Below are 19889 nucleotides of genomic sequence, written 5' to 3'. Positions count from 1 at the left end.
ATCAGTCAAAAGGCTAGCTGGTGCTAGGTTGTATGGATTATGTATGTGTTGCGCACACATACATTACTTCAAACTGTTGTAAGCTTCCCAGTGGTTCTTTAGGCCAAAAGGTGGGATATGATTCTTCCGAATGAATGGATAAATGATTTATGTGTGAACTGACTCAATCAAACAGCATTTGGGATGATGGGAGTTGAAAGGAAAACTCTTTCTGCAGAGGTAGAGATCTGTGATAGCCCATTCATACTGATCTTTTCTAGTCAACAGCAGGAGAATGTTGACAATGGTAAGGTGCGTGGGGGGGGAGATTGAAGATGGAAAATAAGTGGGAAAGAGAAATAAGAGACAGACAATAATGGAAGGATGAAGGAGGAGGTAGCATGGTGTAGAAATAAAATGGATAGTCAATAGTTTCAGGTTAGAAGAAAAAAAAAGGACTTACACTCATATGGAATTTGCCAAGATGTTGTGATGGCTAGGCATTGGTGTAGAGGCCTTAAAAGGGACATTGGACAGACACATGGAAGATAGACCTCAGCTAGTGACCATTTACCAGCATACTTAATGGAGACTTTAGATTCATTTGCAGTGGTACCACTGAGTCCCAGGAGCTGAGGGGCAGCAGCTACTGCATTCACACCCTGCTTGTGGGCTTGCTGGAGGGAAGGAGTGATAGCTCAAAGTGGTAGAGCATCTGCTTTGAATGGAGAATCATAGAATCATAGGATTGTAGAGTTGGAAGGGACCCAAGGGTCATCTAGTCCAACCGCCTGCAATGCAGGAAAGTCCCAGGCTCCGTCCCAGAGAAGGTCTCAGCATCACCTGGTAGGGCTGCGGAGAACAGCCCCCCCCCCCAAACCCTGGAGAACTTGGTTTTAGTGGTGGCGATGCCAAGCTAGATGGACTAATGCTCTGATTCAGTATAAGACAGCTCCTTGTCGTTCCTATCTGGTTGGCTATTGTGGGGGGGAAGAGATCTGTCCCTTTGATCTGATCCAGCGGAGCGATTCTTTAGGCTCTTTGAAGAGCCGCGATCGAATTCTGCCAACAGCACAGAAGTGGAGTTGGGGCGGGTGGTGGGGTTCTTCCCCCGTCACGCTCAGAGTCCATAATTCGCTTTCATTGCCTTTCTCCTCCCTTCCCGGAGGAGGGTGAGTGCGCGCGTATGACGGTCCACAGGAGTGAAGGAGACCCTGGAGCCTTGGAAGAGCTCAGTCGTTTGTGCCAGTCTGGAAGAGGAGCGACAGGAGTGGGGTGTGTGTGTGTGTGGATCTAGCCTTTATTTTTATTATTAATATATTTTTAACCAAACAAACAAAAAAAGAGTCTCCGCCCCGTGTTTCCCCGGCTGCCCCAGCAACACCATCCCCGCGCGTGACGTCAGCCCCCAGCTCGGTCCAAGGCGAGCCTGCCAAAAGGCTGCCCATTCAAAGTGCTTTGGCAGCCGTCGGAGCTGGAGAGCGAGAAGCGAGCGCTGCTGCCTGCTTCTCCCGGTTGCCCACGCCTCGTCTACCGTTTCCTCCCAGCCTTGCCTATCCCAGCAGTCGATTCAGCAGGGGAGGCTTTGCAAAGGTCCCGCTGAGCATCCCCCGGAGAGAGAGTCACAGAGGAGGGGGAAAAAAACATCCCGTCTGTGGTCCTTCCTTACCTTCTTACGAGGCGCGCTTTTCGCTTCCTCCGGCTCCTAGGCGAGGATGCTGAAGGCGTCGTGGCTGCGCGAAGAGGCGAAGGAGGGCAGGCTCCTTTCCTCCTGATGAGTGAGTACCGCAGCCCTTGGCTCTGGCGCCAGCATGCCTGCCTCCTTCAACGCCCCCCCCACCCGCTTCCGCCTAGGCTCTTTTCACCCGAAGCTGCTAGAGGGGTTTTTTAGAAGAGGGGATTTTTGGGGGGTGGCGGTGTATTATTTCTGTCGTATTCCTGACCTTGCGAAAACCAACATAAGTGGAGAAGGACAAGGGATCTGAGGGAGATGTGGGGCGGTGGAGAGCTAGAAGGGGTCTCAAGTCGTATTTGATCTCCCCACAACCCCTGTTTTCTCTGCGGAAGAGGAGCCAGGCAGTGGTTCAAAGGAAGCGCAGGGCATTGGAGAGTTCAGGAGGAAAAATGATTTTGGAGGGGAGAGGCACGGGGAGGGGGGGGAGTTCAGTTTTGGGTGTCTGAAGCTGACTTTGGTCCCTTCAGCTTTCTCCTTCCCCCATGGTGTGAGGATGCTTCAATTGTACAGAAAGTGGGGGGGGGTAGAGGAGAGTTTAGGGGTGCAGAGTTCTCAAATGCTTAGATTTTGTCGGGATTCTCAGATGTCTGATTTTCTTTAAACAATTACAGTATTTATTTATTTATTGAAGAGGTGGAAGAGGATATGATGCTTCCTTTGGATTTTCCCTTCCCTGAACTAGAGGTGCAAAAATAATAATGCTGGAATAGGTTTTAGAAAAGATTGAGTGAAGAGAGCAAAGAAGGTCAAAAGGTTTACAGCAGCAAGGTCTACAGTCATCAAACATGTGGTGAGAGAAGTGGAGTGGACTTCAGTTCCCACCCCCAATAACCATCTATGTCAGGTAATTTAAGGCTCTGCTGAAATCCTATTGAAATTTTGGAGGGAGAGAGTTAAGAACAAAAGGTTCCTGGGTCTGCAAGGTTCATAGAACATTTTTAAAAGTGTTTGTGGGGGGAACATCAATTCCATTACACTCACGTACCTCCTTCAGCCTTCCTATTGGGTAAACTAGGAAGTAATTGAATTATATACAAAGAAGAAGAAGGAGGAAAGAAGAGTGAGACAGACAGATTGAAAGAAAGAAAGAGGCAATATTTCTTTTCTCTGATTAATTTTTTCCTGCTCTTCTGGAAGATGACAGGACCCAACCAAGGCGTTGGTTACAGCTCTTGATGAGTTGATGGGATTGGTAGCAAGTGATCGGGATGGAAATTATGGGGCTGAGAGTCTACTCCACAGCACTGAGAGCTTTTGATTGCTGTGAAAATGTGGGAGGCGGAAAGAAGCAGGCAGGGCTAGCTGGGTAAAGCTGTGGGGGATGAGCGCAGCTCCTGCCTTGGACAAAAGTGGCAAGGGAGGGGTGGGGAGTGCATGGATTTTCAAGGGAGGGTGAAAGAGGAAAAGCAGAAAGGAACTCCAGAGAACTGTCAGGTCAGGAAGTATTGATATAATAATACAACCTGGCTGATGGAGGGTGGAGAGCAGGGATGCTAGAGTTAAGTAGGACATGGGGCTGTTAGCAAGCTAATGCTTCCCACATCTTTCTGATCCCCTTCCCAGGAGTTCAGGGGTGGTGGGCAGAGCCGGCAGAGAACAGGAAAGCTTGGTAAAGAAGACCAAATAATAGAGGGAACAGACTGTGGAATCAAGGTGATGGGAGTCAGGAACCAAGAAGATGGCAGGGGACATGTGAAAGGTGGCAGGGGCCCTCTTGTTGAAAGGATGCCCTGAAATGCATGCCAAGTTTAGCACACAGAGCTGTTGAATTTTCTACCTTGCCAGCTGGCCATTGCCAGTGTTGTTGTTGTTTAACCAGGGTTCTGATTTCCTCCCTCCACACTTCCCTCCAGGTTTGCCTGTCCGCGCAGAAGCTGGGCTGGACGGAGCATAAAGATGCTGAAGGGTGCTTGGCTGCTCAGTGTCTTCACAGTGGCTGGGATCTGGCCGACAGAGAGCCGCAAGCCTGCCAAAGACATTTGCAGCAAGAGCCGCTGCCCTTGCGAGGAGAAGGAGAACGTGCTGAACATTAATTGCGAAAACAAGGGATTTACGACCGTCAGCCTCCTCGTGCCGCCACCATCCAAGATCTGCCAGCTCTTCCTCAATGGCAATGCCTTCACTCGCCTCTACCCAAATGAGTTTGTCAACTACTCCAACGCGGTGACCCTGCACCTGGGCAACAATGACATGCAGGAGATCCGAGCTGGGGCCTTTGTAGGCCTTCGGACCCTTAAGAGGCTACACCTTAACAACAACAAGCTGGAAACCCTACAAGAGGACACTTTCCTAGGCTTGGAGAGCCTGGAGTACCTTCAGGCTGACTACAACTACATCAGCGCCATTGAGGCCGGGGCTTTCAGCAAGCTCAACAAACTGAAAGTCTTGATCCTGAATGACAACCTCTTATTGTCACTGCCCAGCAACGTTTTCCGTTTTGTCCTGCTAACCCATTTGGACCTCAGAGGGAACAGGCTGAAGATGATGCCATTTGCTGGAGTCCTGGAACACATTGGAGGCATCATGGAAATCCAGCTGGAGGAGAATCCATGGAACTGTACCTGTGACCTCCTGCCTCTCAAGGCTTGGCTGGACACCATCACTGTCTTTGTAGGGGAGATAGTCTGCGAGACCCCGTTCCGGTTGCATGGCAAAGATGTCACCCAACTCACAAGGCAGGATCTTTGCCCACGAAAAAGTGCAGGTGACTCCAACCAGAAGGAGAAGCATTCCTCCCACTCTGACACACACGCCCAGAGATTTCCCCCAACCACTAATTCTGCCGTTGGTGCCACCAGAGCCCCGAAATCCAGTCGCCCACCCAAAACAAGGAATCGCCCAACTCCACGGGTCACAGTGTCTAAAGACAGGCAGATCTTTGGGCCTATCATGGTTTACCAGACCAAGTCCCCTGTGCCACTCACTTGCCCAAATGGCTGCGTCTGCACTTCTCAAAGCTCTGACAGTGGGTTGAATGTCAACTGCCAAGAGAAAAAAATTGGCAACATCTCTGATCTCCACCCAAGGCCCAGCAGTCCAAAGAAACTCTATCTCACAAGTAATTACTTACAAACTGTCTACAAAACAGATCTCTTGGAATACAGCTCATTGGATTTGTTGCATTTGGGAAACAACAGGATTGCAGTGATTCAAGAAGGTGCCTTCTCTAACCTCACCAGTTTACGCCGACTCTATCTCAATGGTAATTACCTTGAGATCCTGTACCCTTCCATGTTTGAAGGGCTGTATAGCCTGCAGTACCTCTATTTAGAGTATAACGTTATCAAGGATATCCTGCCACGTACCTTTGATGCCCTGGGGAACCTTCACCTGTTATTTCTGAACAACAATCTGCTGAGGTCCCTGCCTGACAATGTGTTTGGGGGCACAACCCTGACCAGACTCAACCTGAGGAACAACCATTTCTCATACTTGCCAGTGCGAGGGGTCCTTGACCAGCTTTCAGCTCTGATTCAGATTGACCTCCAAGAAAACCCTTGGGATTGTACTTGCGACATCATGGGGCTGAGGAACTGGATTGAAAGAGTCACAGAGCAAAACAACCAGCAGCTGGGGACCCCCGTTGTTATTAATGAAGTCATCTGTGACTCTCCAACCAAACATGCTGGAGCACATCTCAAGACCTTGAGCAAGGAGGCTATCTGCCCTGAGAACCCCAATCTGTTAGATTCTTCTTTTCTGTTGCCAAATCTGAACACAGACATACCACAGGCCTTCAGTATTTTTCCCAGCTCCTATCCAGAAATACGTACTGAAGTCCCTCTTTCTGTCTTAATTTTGGGCCTTCTGGTCGTGTTTATTTTGTCTGTCTGTTTCGGGGCTGGTCTGTTTGTCTTTGTTCTCAAACGTCGCAAGAGTATGCCAAGCGTTCCCAGCAGTGCCAACAATCTTGACGTAAGCTCCTTCCAGTTGCAGTATGGGTGCTACAATAGCGAGGCGCACGATAAAGCAGAAGGGCATGTGTATAATTATATCCCACCTCCTGTCGGCCAGATGTGCCAGAACCCCATCTACATGCAGAAAGAAGGAGACCCGGTGGCTTACTATAGGAATCTCCATGAGTACAGCTACAGTAATCTCGAGCCTAAGAAAGAGGACTCTGCCAGCCTAGCATTTACAATCACTGCAGCAGAAATGCTGGAGAAACAGGGCTTTTCGAGGGAACCAGAGCTGCTGTATCAAAACATAGTGGAGAGGGTCAAGGAGCTGCCCAGTGGAAGCCTGGTCCATTATAACTTTTGCACCCTCCCCAAAAGACAGTTCACACCTTCCTATGAGTCAAGGCGACAAAACCAGGACAGGATAAATAAAACAGTTTTGTACGGGACTCCCCGGAAATATTTTTCAGAGCAATCCAAACCTGAACTTCCTTTATTGCAAGAGAAACTACAGACTGAACCAGACTACCTCGAAGTTCTGGAAAAACAAACTGCCATAAGTCAGCTGTGAAGTGGAGCCAGGGTTGGGGAAGGCTGGGCTGAGGATTCATTTGCTAGGGGAGAAGTCTTTTTTTAAAAAAGAGAAAGAAACAAATGAAAGAAAGAAAGAAAGAAGGAAACACTAACCCAATTCCGAACTTGACAGACCAAGGCAATGTGTCAAATCCTCAAGAGTTTCCACATTTTAAATTCTCAAACAACCCTTCTACAACGCCAGGGCTATGATGGGTGCTTTTCTTTTTCTGCTATGTCCCTTTTAAGTTATTGCTTGGATTTCTCCACATCCCATCCCTCAGCCCTTTGGGAACTGAGGCTGAACCTTAATGTTTTTACTGAAGCAGTTTTGCCTACATTTCTTTCCGGGGTGGGGGTGGGGACATAGGACAGTGAAAGGATGCTGGGGGGAAGTTTTCCCCCTCCCATACACTTGAAAGGGAATAGATATTCTCCAAAAATTCTCTCCTCCCCAGACTTAGACCGTTTCTTCTCCCCCCCCCCTTTTTGTAAATAATATTGTCAGTACAGCTCTTTCAATTACCAAGTGCAGCCACAGGGCGTCACTTCTTTTTTCCTTTCCCTTTTTGGCATTAAAGTGCCTTTGCACTTTAAGTACCTTATTACTTAAGTGTTGCGCTTAGCTTTGAGAAACATGAATCTATTTTAATGTGTTGTGTAATTTTTTCTTTTTGAAATTATTTTAAAAAGAAGGAAATGTAAAAAATAGATCTCTTACGTGTCGGCTGCATTCAGCTGAAAAGGGCTGCTGTTTCACTGACAGCAAAAATCAGCCCGTCTTTGTTAAGTGATTCTAGTTCAAAGGCTTTTTAAAAAATAGACTGAATTGTAAATTGTGTAAGTTTCACTCTTTCCCAGCCCCCATCAACATTTTCTCCCCTCCCCATGTCAGGTTTGTTATTTTTTACCTGGAAGATTGCAGTCAGCTAAAAAATTACCAGTGGGTTGGGGCGCTCTGCTGCCCCAGTTGGGAGTGATAGTTCATTAATAAAAAGACATTTAACATGATAAGGACCCTATTGAACCAATATCCCATCTTTGCTACACTGCAGCTCCTAACACCATTGTAGTGCTCAGTGTTTTCATTTTCCCCCTCCCCAGGTTATTTGCCTAATTAAGAGAACATTACTCTCTACCTGTAAATATTTTTTTCTGCAGTAAAATTAGATATTTTTATACGTTTAATGACAGGAGTTTACCTTACTCATGCTGGAGGATAAAATTTAAACTGCGGGGGAGGGGCATCTTCATCCCCCCTTTTCTTTCCAGGCATAATATTTTATTTATGCTAAGCATGTCTACCAGTAGGTATTTCCATATATCACCCTGAATAAGGAAAGTGCTTGTTTAATCTTGGACAACCTTGCAGAGGATTTTCAGCGTCTGGAGTAGAACTGGATTAAAATCCCTTTCCCTGCAGAAAACCTACGGAGTGTCCTGGGTCTAATTCCTTTGTGTTAGATTTTACTGAATCTAAATACGCACACCCTGTCATCCATACACATCAGAAAAATGAGAAGGAATTAACATATATCCAAGGCAGCAATTCTGTATTCCTGGGAGGGTATACCAGGGGTCAGTAGGTCTGCATCCAATGTTGGTCTTACTCAGAGCAGGCCCATTGAACTCAATGTGCATGCCTAACTGTGGCCCACTAAATTCCCTAAGGAGAATTTAGTTGAACACCAACCTCCCCTAAGGATGTTCTGGGTTGATTTCTTTGAAGGGAAAGTGAGAGGTCTGCTTACAGAGACAAGAGACCTTACCTCAGCAGGCCTCTCTCCTCACCACTGCAGGATAGTAGAGGCAAAAGGAGTAATCCCTTTTCTCAAGGGCTGGATCAGGGATCCTTATATCCAAAACCTTCCCATTCTCCACACACACCTCTGAAAGCCTACACCAATTGCTCCAGTTAGAAATGCATGAAGAACACATAGATTCTCCCAGTACTGCCATGCTGCTGTGTGCTGTTTGGAGAACTTGGGTCCCCCTGTCTCACTTTCCCACCTATACCAAATTATCTAGAACTAAGCCTCATTGAACTCAGTGGGCTTTACTTTGGTGTTGCCTTGGCAAGACTTGTGCTGTTAATTAGACAGAAGAAATGACCAAACTCTTCAGAACATACTAAGCTGCCTCACAAGGAGTCAGACCATTGGTCCATCTGCCTCAGTACTATCTACACTGGTCAGCTCTCCGGGCTTTCTGACAGGGGGCATTCACAGCCTTCCATGGAGATGCTGGGGATTGAACCTGGGACCTTCTGCAGGGAAAGGAGATGCTCAGCAACGCAACTTCCCAACTGCTAACTTTTGCTTCTCATGGTGAGGGTTCAGATACAGCTATAGATAGATATAGGTGTCAGCTGGCGCAACAGTCCTCCCCACCCACTCCTCTCCTCACACATACCCTATGCCTTTCCATATATGCTCTGGATGTTTGGGGGGGGGCATAGAGCAGACTTGGGATGTGCACGGGGAGGGAAGGGGAAAGTTCCATTCTGCAAGCAGAAATCTTTGCACTGAGGGAATACATTCGTAATTCTACAACTCAATAGTAACATACTGCTATTATCCCTGCCATCAGCCTTACAACGTATAAAGACAGACCCACAAGGAAAGGACAGCGGATGGAAAAGCTAGAGGAGGGCGATCAGTTTCCCAGCGACATAAAACATCATTGAGCTAGAGGAGAGCATCCAGTTTTACGCCAGGTTGATCTTCCCTTGCTGGTGTTGCTGCCTGAGTAGCAGTTGGTGGCTCTTGTTCCTTTGTATGGCATATGTAACTGGGGTGTGTGCTACAACCCAAATGTCAGCATCTATTACATTTTGTTGATTCCTGTAAGAGAGAGTCACACATTTGCTTAATTCTCCCAATAACATCAAAGGGTTCTGTTGGTAGGGATGTGGAAATCCAGATGCCCATCACCTCTAGCACCTGAAAAATTGGCTGTGGTGCCACAGTCACTGCTGAGAACAGGAAGCAGGTTTGCCCTCCTCCAAGAGTGTTGCTAGGTTTTTAAAAGACTTATTTCTCCCCCTTCTCCTTCCCAATGACTTGCTCTTATTTACAACAAAACCAGTCTTGTTCTGGTCCCTTGTGCAGATTTGCTGCAGATTTGCCCATGATACAGATTCGCATAGAATGAGCATATACAATGATATATGCAAGTTAGGTCCCTGAGCAAACAGATATAGTGAAGTGTCTCACTGGAAGCATGCTTTTCAGCATGCCCTGCAACCAAGGAGGGACAGAAATTCAGTTCACATTTAAAGGCGAACCTACATAATTCTCAACTTTCTGAAATGATACATGAACTGAAACTCAGCCATCCCTCAAAATTCACAGATCACTGAATTCTGCAATGCAGTTCTCCAATCAAGTAATGTGCACAGAAATGCATTATATTGGAGAAAACTGCTTTGCAAAAGTTTTCTGTGTTGGGCAAATTATATGTTTTTACAGAGCAATTCGCACTAAAATGCTGACAAATTTTCATGAGCAGGGGCAGTCATGAACTGCTGCAGAAATGTGGAGAACTGAATTTGATATTGGAAAAATGAGGAACCAAAATTGATAAGATACACCCGTCCATAGCTGCAGCCCAGTGATGCTGCTTTCTATTGTAAGGGCAATAATACTAGTACATGGGGACCCAGGGATCAGCACTTACTGTAAGTCCCAAACCTTTGACTTCCATCCCTTAACACTACTCTCCACCTTTTCTTGTGTACTGTTCAGTGTGCAACCTGGTTGCCACATTCCCCTTGCTTCCGTGTCCCTGTAGTCCCTGCAGTCCTGCCCACCTGTCAGATTTGGCCAGTGGTGGAGCCAAAAATGTTCTTCACCACTGCACCAGTGGAAAAGTTCCCCAGTCAGATGCTGTGACTTCCTGAGCCCAGCACATCTCCATTAAGCACTGCCCAGGAGGAAGAGGGGGAAGGACTGAACACAGCCTGGGAACACAGACACTCTCTCTCCTTTTCCTGGCACACTCGTATCTTCCAAGGCGGCTCCTGCAAAACCTACACAAAATGCAAAACAAGCAAAGAAAAGCCAGGAGGAGAGCATCCTAACGCATGATAGAAATTTGTTCCTACATGTTTCAGGCTTGCTGTTCTCTATCAAGGGCAAACATCTTACCACTCTGTTTGTAAAACAAACAGGCAATATCTTCCTTTTACTCTCCTCTATCTTTACATAAGCAGGAACTCTATTTTCTATAGGATTTCTTATTTTCATCCTGTCAGCTCATTGTTTCTAGCTGCTTAAAAACAAGTTGGGATAACTAACTCCAACATTTTGCAAACATATTTGCAGGAAAAAAAATAATATAAATTTTATTTGGGCCATTTTTTTTAAAAAAAGCCTAATATCAGTCCTTCTTCTCCACATCTATGCTTTGGTTTGTGTCTTTAGTTTAATCTTTTTTCCTGGCTGCTTCAAACACCTATTCATTTCCTTAGAACACAGAACCTCATGCAACTAACCAAAGCTTGATAATTCCTTATTAGGCTCTAAATCATATTTGCCTCCTTCTTAGGTGCAAACATAATTATGGAAGTCCCCCCAAACCTTCTTCTTCCCAACAAATTGCTCTTATTTACAACAAAACCAGTTTTGTTTTTGGTCCATTGTAAATCCTTATGCAACTGGAATGGTGCTCAGCATATAAAGTAGGGCAAGCCTTTCAATTCCTTATTAAAGCAATTGATGGCTTCTGAAAGGAGTCCACTGTTTCCTTTTCATAAATAGGTTACCGGACATAATAATCCTTTTATTATCATGCGGGTAGGGAACTGGACCCCGCTGGATGGAATTTTCAAGCTTTTGCAGTTACTGATTATATCTTATCTACCAACTGGGAACAATCTTAAGCCACGAGATTTTTTTGATTATAAATGCTGGCAGTCAAAGCTGTTTTAATTGGAGTGGTGCCAACAGGAAGTAGCCTTATGTTAGGGCACAAAACACAGGCCTCGTGAGAGAGTCTGATTTATCAAGTGATCTTCTCATGGCTTAACGCGACATCTACATAAACACTCTCTTGAACATATCTTCTTCTTTGCATTTGGAGTCCAGAAGACCCTCCCCATTTGCAGCCCATTAGATTGACTTTAATAATGGAAGAGCTGGTTGGGGAAACAGTCCTCCAAACGGATATTGACTTCAAGAAGGAAAATAGTACCCCATTAGCAGAAGTTGGAGTACTAAAGTGGAATGGCATCTGACCTTGAGGGAGCGCCTTGTTTGAGGACTTCTGAAAGCATCTGATAAGTGATTCTGTCCTTGGGTTTAACAAAACATATTTCTCACTTAAATAGCTTGAGAAAAACAGGTAGAGAATGGTTTTATATATATATATAGGGCATTGGGTGAGTCAGTTTTCTATATTTCTCCTTTCTGCATTTATTACTGTTGCTGTCTTATGAGAGCAATCCAATTTTACATAGAGAGCGTTTCAAGTAAACATTTATTTTTGCAAGAGGCATTGGTCTATTTATTTTCACTCCTGAAAAAAATAAATGCTAATAATCTCAGGGCTAGTTTAAAGCTTCACATAGCTTGCTGCAGTGTAAGCAAGTTGAAGGCAATGAGACTTCTATGAATCAACTGAAAATGCAGAATAAAGTTGAGCAGGACATTTGAAGAAGGGGCTATATTTGGTTTCTTCTTTTGGGTTAGAAAATACTTTTTCTTCAAATATGCTCTGGTATAAGTTATTCCCACCGCTACCACCCACACTATCATGCAAACCACATCAGCAACAGCTAACAATGCAGGCAGGATAGTGACAAAAAGTTGTTGTTTGATAATACACTGTTCAACTACATCCACACAATACATTTAAAGCACTATGGTTCCACTTTAAAATAGGCATGGCTTCCTCACCAAATTTTGGGAGCTGTAGTTTGTTAAGTGTGCTGAGAGCTGTTAGGAGACCTTTATCCCACCCAGCCTCCCCGCTCACAGACCTACAATTATTAGAGTTGTCTAAGAATCAACCTCTCTTCACAGGAAGCTCTGGGAATTGTAGCTCTCTGAGACGAATGGGGGCCTTCTAGGGCTGCCATATTTTGAAGAGCAAAAAAGAGGACACATTTGCCGACTTCTACTCTTAACAGTGGATCACTTTGATGACTGTCATTTTAAATACCCCTACTATATGTTGGCTATAGAAGCTGTGACATATTGCTAGTAGCAATGCTTTTAACTTTCAACGACAAAATAATAATAATACATATTGCTCCTTCGCTTGCCACATGAAAGTATTTGGGCTCATGTTCACATAAGTGTGCACAGAACATAAGTGTGCACAGAACAATTTATTAAATTGTTTAAAATGTACATATGGACTACCCTTAAGGGAAGGGGGGGTGTTAACTCTTGCCCTTTCAGACTCCTTCATGAAGATCTTGTAACTGAGCCAGCATCCTTTAAGTTTATCCACAAGAGAAAGGATTTATATAGGATGTATCTAGTTTAAGATGCTGCTCTGTTGTGATTCTCTGCTGCAGACCAGCTTAGCTGGGTGGCTTAGATCTGAGTCTGATGCACTGGAATTTTTTTCTTGGGTTACTGTAAACAAACAAACAAAGTAAAAACAACAACAACACAATTGCCCAATTTTAAAAATCTGACTAGACAGAAGTTTTAATCTTGAAAAAGAGGATGTGTCTTGGAAAAAGAGGGCACAACTCTCAGCACAATTAACAAACAGCACCCAGAATCTCGGGGGGGGGGCATGTCTGTTTAAATGGTATCTTAGAGCTTTAAATGCCTGGTGTAAATGTAGCCATAATCTTCTTTCATTCCCATAACTAGCACACACATACACATGTGCCATCAGCAACAGCGAAGAATGCAGACAGGATAGTGGCAAAGAATCAGTAATATGTTCTTGGTGAGACTAGGTTGATGGATTCTGATTATACTCAAGGTTAGTTCATGCAAATGGCAAATGAAATAATACAACTGTTCCTGGATGATACAAATTTAGACAGCAGGAATCGGATTACTTGGCTAAATATTCCCTATTGGAGAAACATAAAAATAAATAAATCATAACCTAGGAAATTAGCATATCAGAGAGAAAACTAAGTTGGAACTCTCGTCTCTTTTTCATTTTCACAAACACACATGACTTTCAATCTATTTCTTGCAGTCCAAGATGGTACAACCAAGGACCCTGCAAACTCATATTAGGGTTGTGCATACATGCCCCCCATCTGATCTGGCACTTCACAGTGGCCCCGATCCCGCTTTGGGAGATCTGAGTCCAACCTGACCTGGATGTCTCCCATTACACATTTAATCAGGAGAGAGAAGGAGATGCACATAGGGGGTCTGTGTGTCTTTGTCACCTTCCTTTTACTGCCAGACTGCCTCCACTTCTGATGGTCCCATCCTGCTCTGGGTGGACTCAGCCATACCTAGGGCAATGCAGCTCTGTGTCAGCACAATCCAACCAAATCCTAGGATCATAGGAAAAGAAAGATTTGATGGAGGGGGAGGGGCACCTCTGTAAGCAGAAATCCAGCCATTTTGGATATCATTCCTCTCTGGCCACATCACCATTAGCCCCCACTGTTCTCAAAGGAAGGTCTGCTTTTAAGCTACAGGCCAACACCACTGATGGCTACTGAGAGAATTGCTAATGGCAGTTAGACCACTGAATAAATACCCTTTCCAACCATAGTGAAGAATCTCATTTTGGAGTAGTCTAACCTCTTCAGGTTCCCAAGCTAAGAAAAGGAGCAGGAAAGAGAATCCATAAGAAATATAATGAAGAAAAGAATCGGAAGAAATCAGACACCATCCTGCTATCTGCCTGTTCTTGCATTTCAAATCACATCCTCCCAACAAGGATTTGCAGTGGAGAAGTAGTACCCAGGCGTTTGGTATACACTGTAGCCTGGAATCCAGGAATTCTAGAAAATGTAATGCAGTCCATATTTTTAAGAAGTTGATCAAATTTTCACTGCCTGAATTAATACAAGGATAAGAAGGCAGTTCTGCTTCAGACTGCACACTTCTCTCAATTTTACAGCACAACTCTCAGCCCCCCCCCCAAATGTATTTTAGGGAGAAATGCAGAAACATGAATGTTAGGTGGGAATGTATTAGGGAAATGCATATTTTAAGAAAATGCATAGTGTGTTGTACTTTTAGTGGTAAATGTGTACAATTTAAATATGTGCTGTTGTTTTTAAAAGAAATGAAAATGGGCTGGAATGGACATATGACTGAACAGGTTTGCTGCCGACATGGACAGATCTAACTATCCCTAGCACTTCTACCATAAATGTATAGGGTTTTGCTTGCTTTCTTCTCCTTCTCCTTCTTCTTCTTCTTCTTCTTCTTCTTCTTCTTCTTCTTCTTCTTCTTCTTCTTCTTCTTCATTTAGATATAGCAGGCAAGCAAGCAAGCAAACAGGGCACATTGAAGCCTAAACTACCAGTTCTTATTCATCCCTATTTATCTCAAGGTAAGGCTTACCTTCCCCCATAGACATCAATGTGACTTACAAGAATAGGAAATGATAACTTTCCATATCCTGCCACTTACAGCAATGTATACATCCCAGCTCAGAATAGGTTGTGGAATTAGATTTTTAAAAATGAACAATGCTTCAGACCCTGAAGAACTGCTGCCAATCAGGGGAGACAACGCTGAGCAAGACAGGCCAATCACCTTACTTGGTATAAGACATATATTTGATTAAAATGCTTTGGAAGTGGTCACACCTCTGTGCTATAGCAGATGCTTTGTGCATATTAAGTTGCAACTTCAATCCCCAGCAACACTATTTAAACCAGGGGTGGGAAACTGAATCTGCCCGACAGACCTACCCCACTAATCAGCTGATCATTGGAACTTGCAAAGTGACATACACAGAGCTTCACAGGTCCTGATGATCACCCACAATCTGCCTTTGGCTCTATCTCTCATACCTGAGGTCAGGTGCTTATGACATAAGGTTTATATGACATAATGGATAGAACAGGTGTGTGTAGTTTGGCCAAAGTGTACTTGCAGGCCAAATGGAAAGACTTGGCAGGCCCGATTGGGCCACAAGCCAGAGATCCCCTACCCCTGATTGATTGATTGATTGATTGATTGATTGATTCCTAACAAAGTTAGGATTTATCTGTGAGTACTAACCTAGAGATATATGCGTAGTCAGAATAGGAGTACTGGACAAGTTGAACTAGTGATCTGAGTGATTCAAATTAATGCAGCAAGGTATTAAAATTTGTGGGTTTTTTAAGAAGAAAAAATAACCCCTGGCTCCCTGAAAGACATTCCTCAAGAAGAACACTCGGCATTCCCAGGTTTTCCTGCTCAGCTTAGTCTTAAAGGTCAAACTTGTTTTTCATTAGTCACAGATGGAAAGGAAGAAGAAAAAAATCCTTCCAACACAAAGAAAAACTTGCATCCTTCCCCACTATTCAATTCTGAATACAGAGTTTAAGGCTCATTCTCTAATTAGTGTACTTGGCATAGCAGATGTCATAGGGACAGTTCAGATGTAGCAACAAACCATGGTTTGTACTGATGTCTAACCCAACTCCATCACACTGGAGATCAGCAGTTTCTCCAAAGCAGCCTCAGATGTGTGTGTTGGATGTGTGCGTGCTTATAATAGTTCACCTCAAGTGAGAGGTGCTCTTTGTATTCATTCAAAATCCAAGCCATGGAAGAATTCCTGACTTTCCCAAGCCCATCCATTGGAACTGTCATTGTTCCAAAAAAAAGTACCGTATTTTTTGCTCTATAAGACTCGCTTTTCCCCTCCTAAAAAGTAAGGGGAAATGTGTGTGCGTCTTATGGAGCGAATGCAGGCCACACAGCTATCCCAGAAGCCAGAACAGCAAGTGGGATTGCTGCTTTCACTGCACAACGATCCCTCTTGCTGTTCTGGCTTCTGAGATTCAGAATATTTTTTTCCTTGTTTTTCTCCTCCCAAAACTAGGTGCGTCTTGTGGTCTGGTGCGTCTTATAGAGCGAAAAATACAGTAGCTGCCGGGATGCATTCATTAGTCAATTCCCACATGCATGCAGGAGTGGATTTGGGGTTGTGCGAGCGGTCAGTATACACTGGTTGCTTGGCCGAGAGCGCCATCTCAAATTCCAATAAATGAGGCACTGGTCTTTGGGAAGGAGGCATGAAGGCTCTGACAGGGTCCTACATTCCTCCTGTCCCCTTCCTAAAGCTGAGTTAGTTTGGGAAGGAGTGGGAAGGTTCTAGGATGCTGCCTGAGCATTTACACCTTCTTCCCCAAGCCGGGTGCTTACTTACCTGCCTTTGGAAAGGCAGTGCAAAGGCTGTGTGTGTGTGTGTGTGTGTGTGTGTGTGCCTACATTTCTCCTTACACAGAGTATATACATCAGTTGATACCTCAACACATACTAGCTGAAAGATGAACCTGCCAATTGACTCCATATTATTATATGAGTATATGAATGGGGTCTGAATTGACTCATCCACACACGCAAATGACAGATTCCTGCATTGCAGGGGGTCAGACTAGAAGATCCTTTGTGGTCCCTTCCAACTTTACAGTTCTATGGTTCTATTATTGTTCCTTCATTCCAAAATCAAACACCTGCATAAAATAGCAAAATAAAAATATCAAAAACAAACAAACATATCAGAAGGAAGTGTTCTAGCCTAGGCTTCTCTCTGGTATGAGTTTTCTATATGCAAGCATTTTTATTTTCTCCACACCCGTCTTTGGGGTGGTGGTGCAGTAGAATATTCCATCAAGTTATCTCCTTCTTGCAAGCTGAAATACTGTAGTCTAGAGCCCTTTGTAAAGCCTGGCAGAAGCCTGGTAATTGACTGTTGTGGAAAACTTGCAGGGGCTCTTCAAGACTTGACAGATTAGCTCATGTTTGTGTGGGCCTTGCAGTCTCTTCATGGAGTGCTTTTGCCTGAGCCAGGCTTTTACCTGCCCCATACCTGATAAAATTAGGTATTGGTCAGGTGGCTGTGCAGAAATGGCCTTGCAGGTCAGATGGGTAAGACTGGTGGGTTTCATTAGGACTGTGGGCCAGAAATTCCTTACTCTTGGACCGAACACATGTTTACCTTCTCACTAAAGCCTTATTCGGGTGTTCAGTACCCATGGATACCATGTGAAGGGGTCCATTGGGAGCATGCAAGATTTACTCTAACCCTTGCCAGCTCCCTGAGTATCAGCTGGCATCCCTTGCTGACATTTGACTCATTTGGTTTGAAATATGTATGTCACTTCCAGGGGACTGAAACCCTGATCCGTGGTTCCCAACCTTCTAGAAGAACCCATGAGCACACTGAAGTGGGTCTCACTGAGCTGATCAGGAGTTGGCTAGGGAGCATCGGTAGCACTCAGGGAATAGTTGTGGAAGCCAGTGTAACCTCTGAGGCTTGAACCTGAGACAGAGACCTGAGTTTCTATTAAAAAATTCAAAATAGCATAAATAAAAGCTTTCTTTCAAGAAAATTGACCTTCCCTTAGAATACAATTGCTGGATTTTCAAACTCTTCATGAGTGAAATGAGATAGTAAAAATGTTAATGAAACTTTTTTTTGGAGTAATCACTGATACAGCTTGTGATTTTTTAAATTACCACTGCGGCACATTGCAAATGTCATTTAGCACTGGGGAGGGCAGGGCAAGAAGAAAGCTCTTTTGCATCAAAAAGTATACCAGAAAACAAACAAACAACAGAATCTCTCTCTCTCTCTCTCTCTTTCTCTCTCTCTCTCTTGCATGTGCATCAGTTCTTTGTTTTAAAAAGTGCATAGCGCAGATAGAGAAATGCAGATAGAGAAATAGCCTCCCCTGTGTGAGTGTCTGAGGGCCCTGCTCTTGCCACTTACCATCTGGCCTGGGGTGGGGCCTGAAGCCTCAAAAGGACTGCTCTGCTGCCCAGGAGGACTCCCCTGTGTGAGTGTCTGAGGGCCCTGCTCTTGCCACTTACCATCTGGCCTGGGGCGGGGCCTGAAGCCTCAAAAGGACTGCTCTGCTGCCCAGGAGGACTCCCCTGTGTGAGTGCCTGAGGGCCCTGCTCCTTCCTGCCACTTACCACCTGGCCCAGGGCGGGGCCTGACAGGCCTCACAAGGACTGCTCCTGCCACTTACTATCTGGCCCAGGGTGGGGCCTCACAAGGACGGTTGTTGCCACTGATGTTGCTACTGCCCAGGAGGACCCGGAGGGGTGCAGAGTTCTTTTTAACATGTTTTAAAATTTCCCTTTCCCTTTAGATTTTTTATATAAGGGGGTGGGATGGATGTTTGGGTGGGCTTGGGAATTTGTTAGATTTTGATGAATTTGTAATTTTTGCAGTTTTTATTTGTATTGTTTTATTGTTTTCTGGGTTGTTTTTGTTTTTATTGTTTTAAGGTTTTATTGTTTTAGGCTGTGAAAGAATAACATTAGTTGCCATCAATGGAGGCTACTATGAGGCTTGGGATTGCTACCGTGGAGGGGCGAGGGAGGTATGGCGGTGGGGGCAGATGTTATAGGCGAAGGGGATCGAGATATGGATATGCTCGTACCCCTTCCAATCTGCGCCTCATCCCGAGGGACAAGGGTAGGGTGAGCAAGGATTACTCACCTCCTTCACTGGTGCTGTGCAATGCCAGGTCTATAGGCAACAAAACCACCACCCTGCGAGATTTCTTTACCTTGCAGGGGGTCGACCTGGCTTGTGTGATGGAGACCTGGGTGCACGAAGGGGCAACAGTTACCTTACGAGAGATGGCGCCCCCTGGTTTCTCCGTCCTCCACCAGTCGCGGACTGTGGGCTGGGGGTGAGGGGTGGCATTATTAATCCGGGAAGATTGTCTTTTCAGGGCTCTACCATCACCATCGATCCCCAGCATTGAATGTGTTGGCCTAGTGTGGGGCTCTGAGGAGAGCTTGGCTGTCTGGCTGGTGTACCAGCCACCTAGCGCACCAGCAGCCACCCTGTCAGGCCTATTGGAGGCGGTGGCCGGCTGGACCTTGGAGTTCCCTAACGTATTGGTATTGGAGGACTTCAACATCCATGCTGATGCCACTCCCTCCTCACAGGCTCTGGACCTGGTGTCTTCCATGGCAACACTAGGGCTCTCCCAGTTTGTTTCGGGCCCCACACATCAAGCAGGCCACACTCTGGATTTGATCTTTGGCGTAGGTATAGATGTGATCATGTCTCCTTCGATGAAGGTGCCATGGTCTGATCACTACGCTCTGAAAGCCAGGATTGACTTTCCACCCCCACCCTGCTTAGGTGGCGAGCCGATTTGGGCTCACCCGCAGAGGCTGATGGACCCTGATAGATTCTGCCAAGCCTTGCAGGACCTTGCTCCCCCTGGCGAATCATTGACTGAGCTTGTTGAGGGCTGGAATATCCAGCTCCTGGCAGCCATCGATGAGATCGCACCTAAGCGCCCTCTGCGACCCCGCAGAAACCGGGCTCCCTGGTTTACCAAGGAGCTCCGGAAAATGAAGCGGGACCTCAGACGGCTAGAGCGAGTATGGCGGGGTGCCCGTGATGGAGCCTCAATAACATCTTATAGGGCTTTTATGAAAACCTACGAGATGGCGGTGAAGGCTGCTAAGAAGTCTTACTTCTCGGCCTCCATTGCATCCACTAGCTCTCGCCCTGCGAAATTATTTAGTCTAATTAGGTCTTTAACGTCCCTTGAGGGACAGCTAAATTTA

At 45.3% G+C, this 19889-nt stretch overlaps 1 protein-coding gene and 1 long non-coding RNA gene across 4 annotated transcripts; one reads left to right on the top strand and one right to left on the bottom strand.

Annotated features, from left to right (window-relative positions):
- Positions 1-1400: 1400 nt before the first annotated feature.
- SLITRK2 (SLIT and NTRK like family member 2) lies at positions 1401-7617 on the top strand. 3 transcript variants are annotated; one of them, XM_081178993.1, is made up of 3 exons: positions 1401-1757; positions 2346-2558; positions 3568-7617. In XM_081178993.1, exon 3 carries the CDS (start codon positions 3611-3613, stop codon positions 6182-6184), a length of 2574 nt encoding a protein of 857 aa, XP_081035119.1. In that variant the 5' UTR covers positions 1401-1757; positions 2346-2558; positions 3568-3610; the 3' UTR covers positions 6185-7617. The 3 variants fall into 3 exon arrangements, with proteins under 3 accessions (XP_081035119.1, XP_081035118.1, XP_081035120.1); XM_081178992.1 differs by having other exon boundaries at positions 2326-2558; XM_081178994.1 differs by lacking the exon at positions 2346-2558.
- LOC308578610 lies at positions 6501-15784 on the bottom strand. Its single transcript, XR_014004031.1, has 2 exons — positions 8258-15784; positions 6501-8222 (listed from the first exon to the last, which is right to left on the bottom strand). It is a non-coding gene; the product is annotated as an uncharacterized lncRNA (long non-coding RNA).
- Between the last annotated feature and the right edge of the window lie 4105 nt (positions 15785-19889).

The sequence above is a fragment of the Podarcis bocagei genome (assembly GCF_964188305.1).
Source record: "Podarcis bocagei genome assembly, chromosome: Z".
NCBI lineage: Eukaryota > Metazoa > Chordata > Lepidosauria > Squamata > Lacertidae > Podarcis > Podarcis bocagei.
Note: the sequence above shows the minus strand (reverse complement) of the source record. Positions and strands in the feature narration are given on the sequence as shown.

What these genes read in the sequence shown, in the direction of transcription:
- SLITRK2 (XM_081178994.1), top strand. Translation starts at nt 3,611, where the DNA reads ATGCTGAAGGGTGCTTGGCTGCTCAGTGTCTTCACAGTGGCTGGGATC.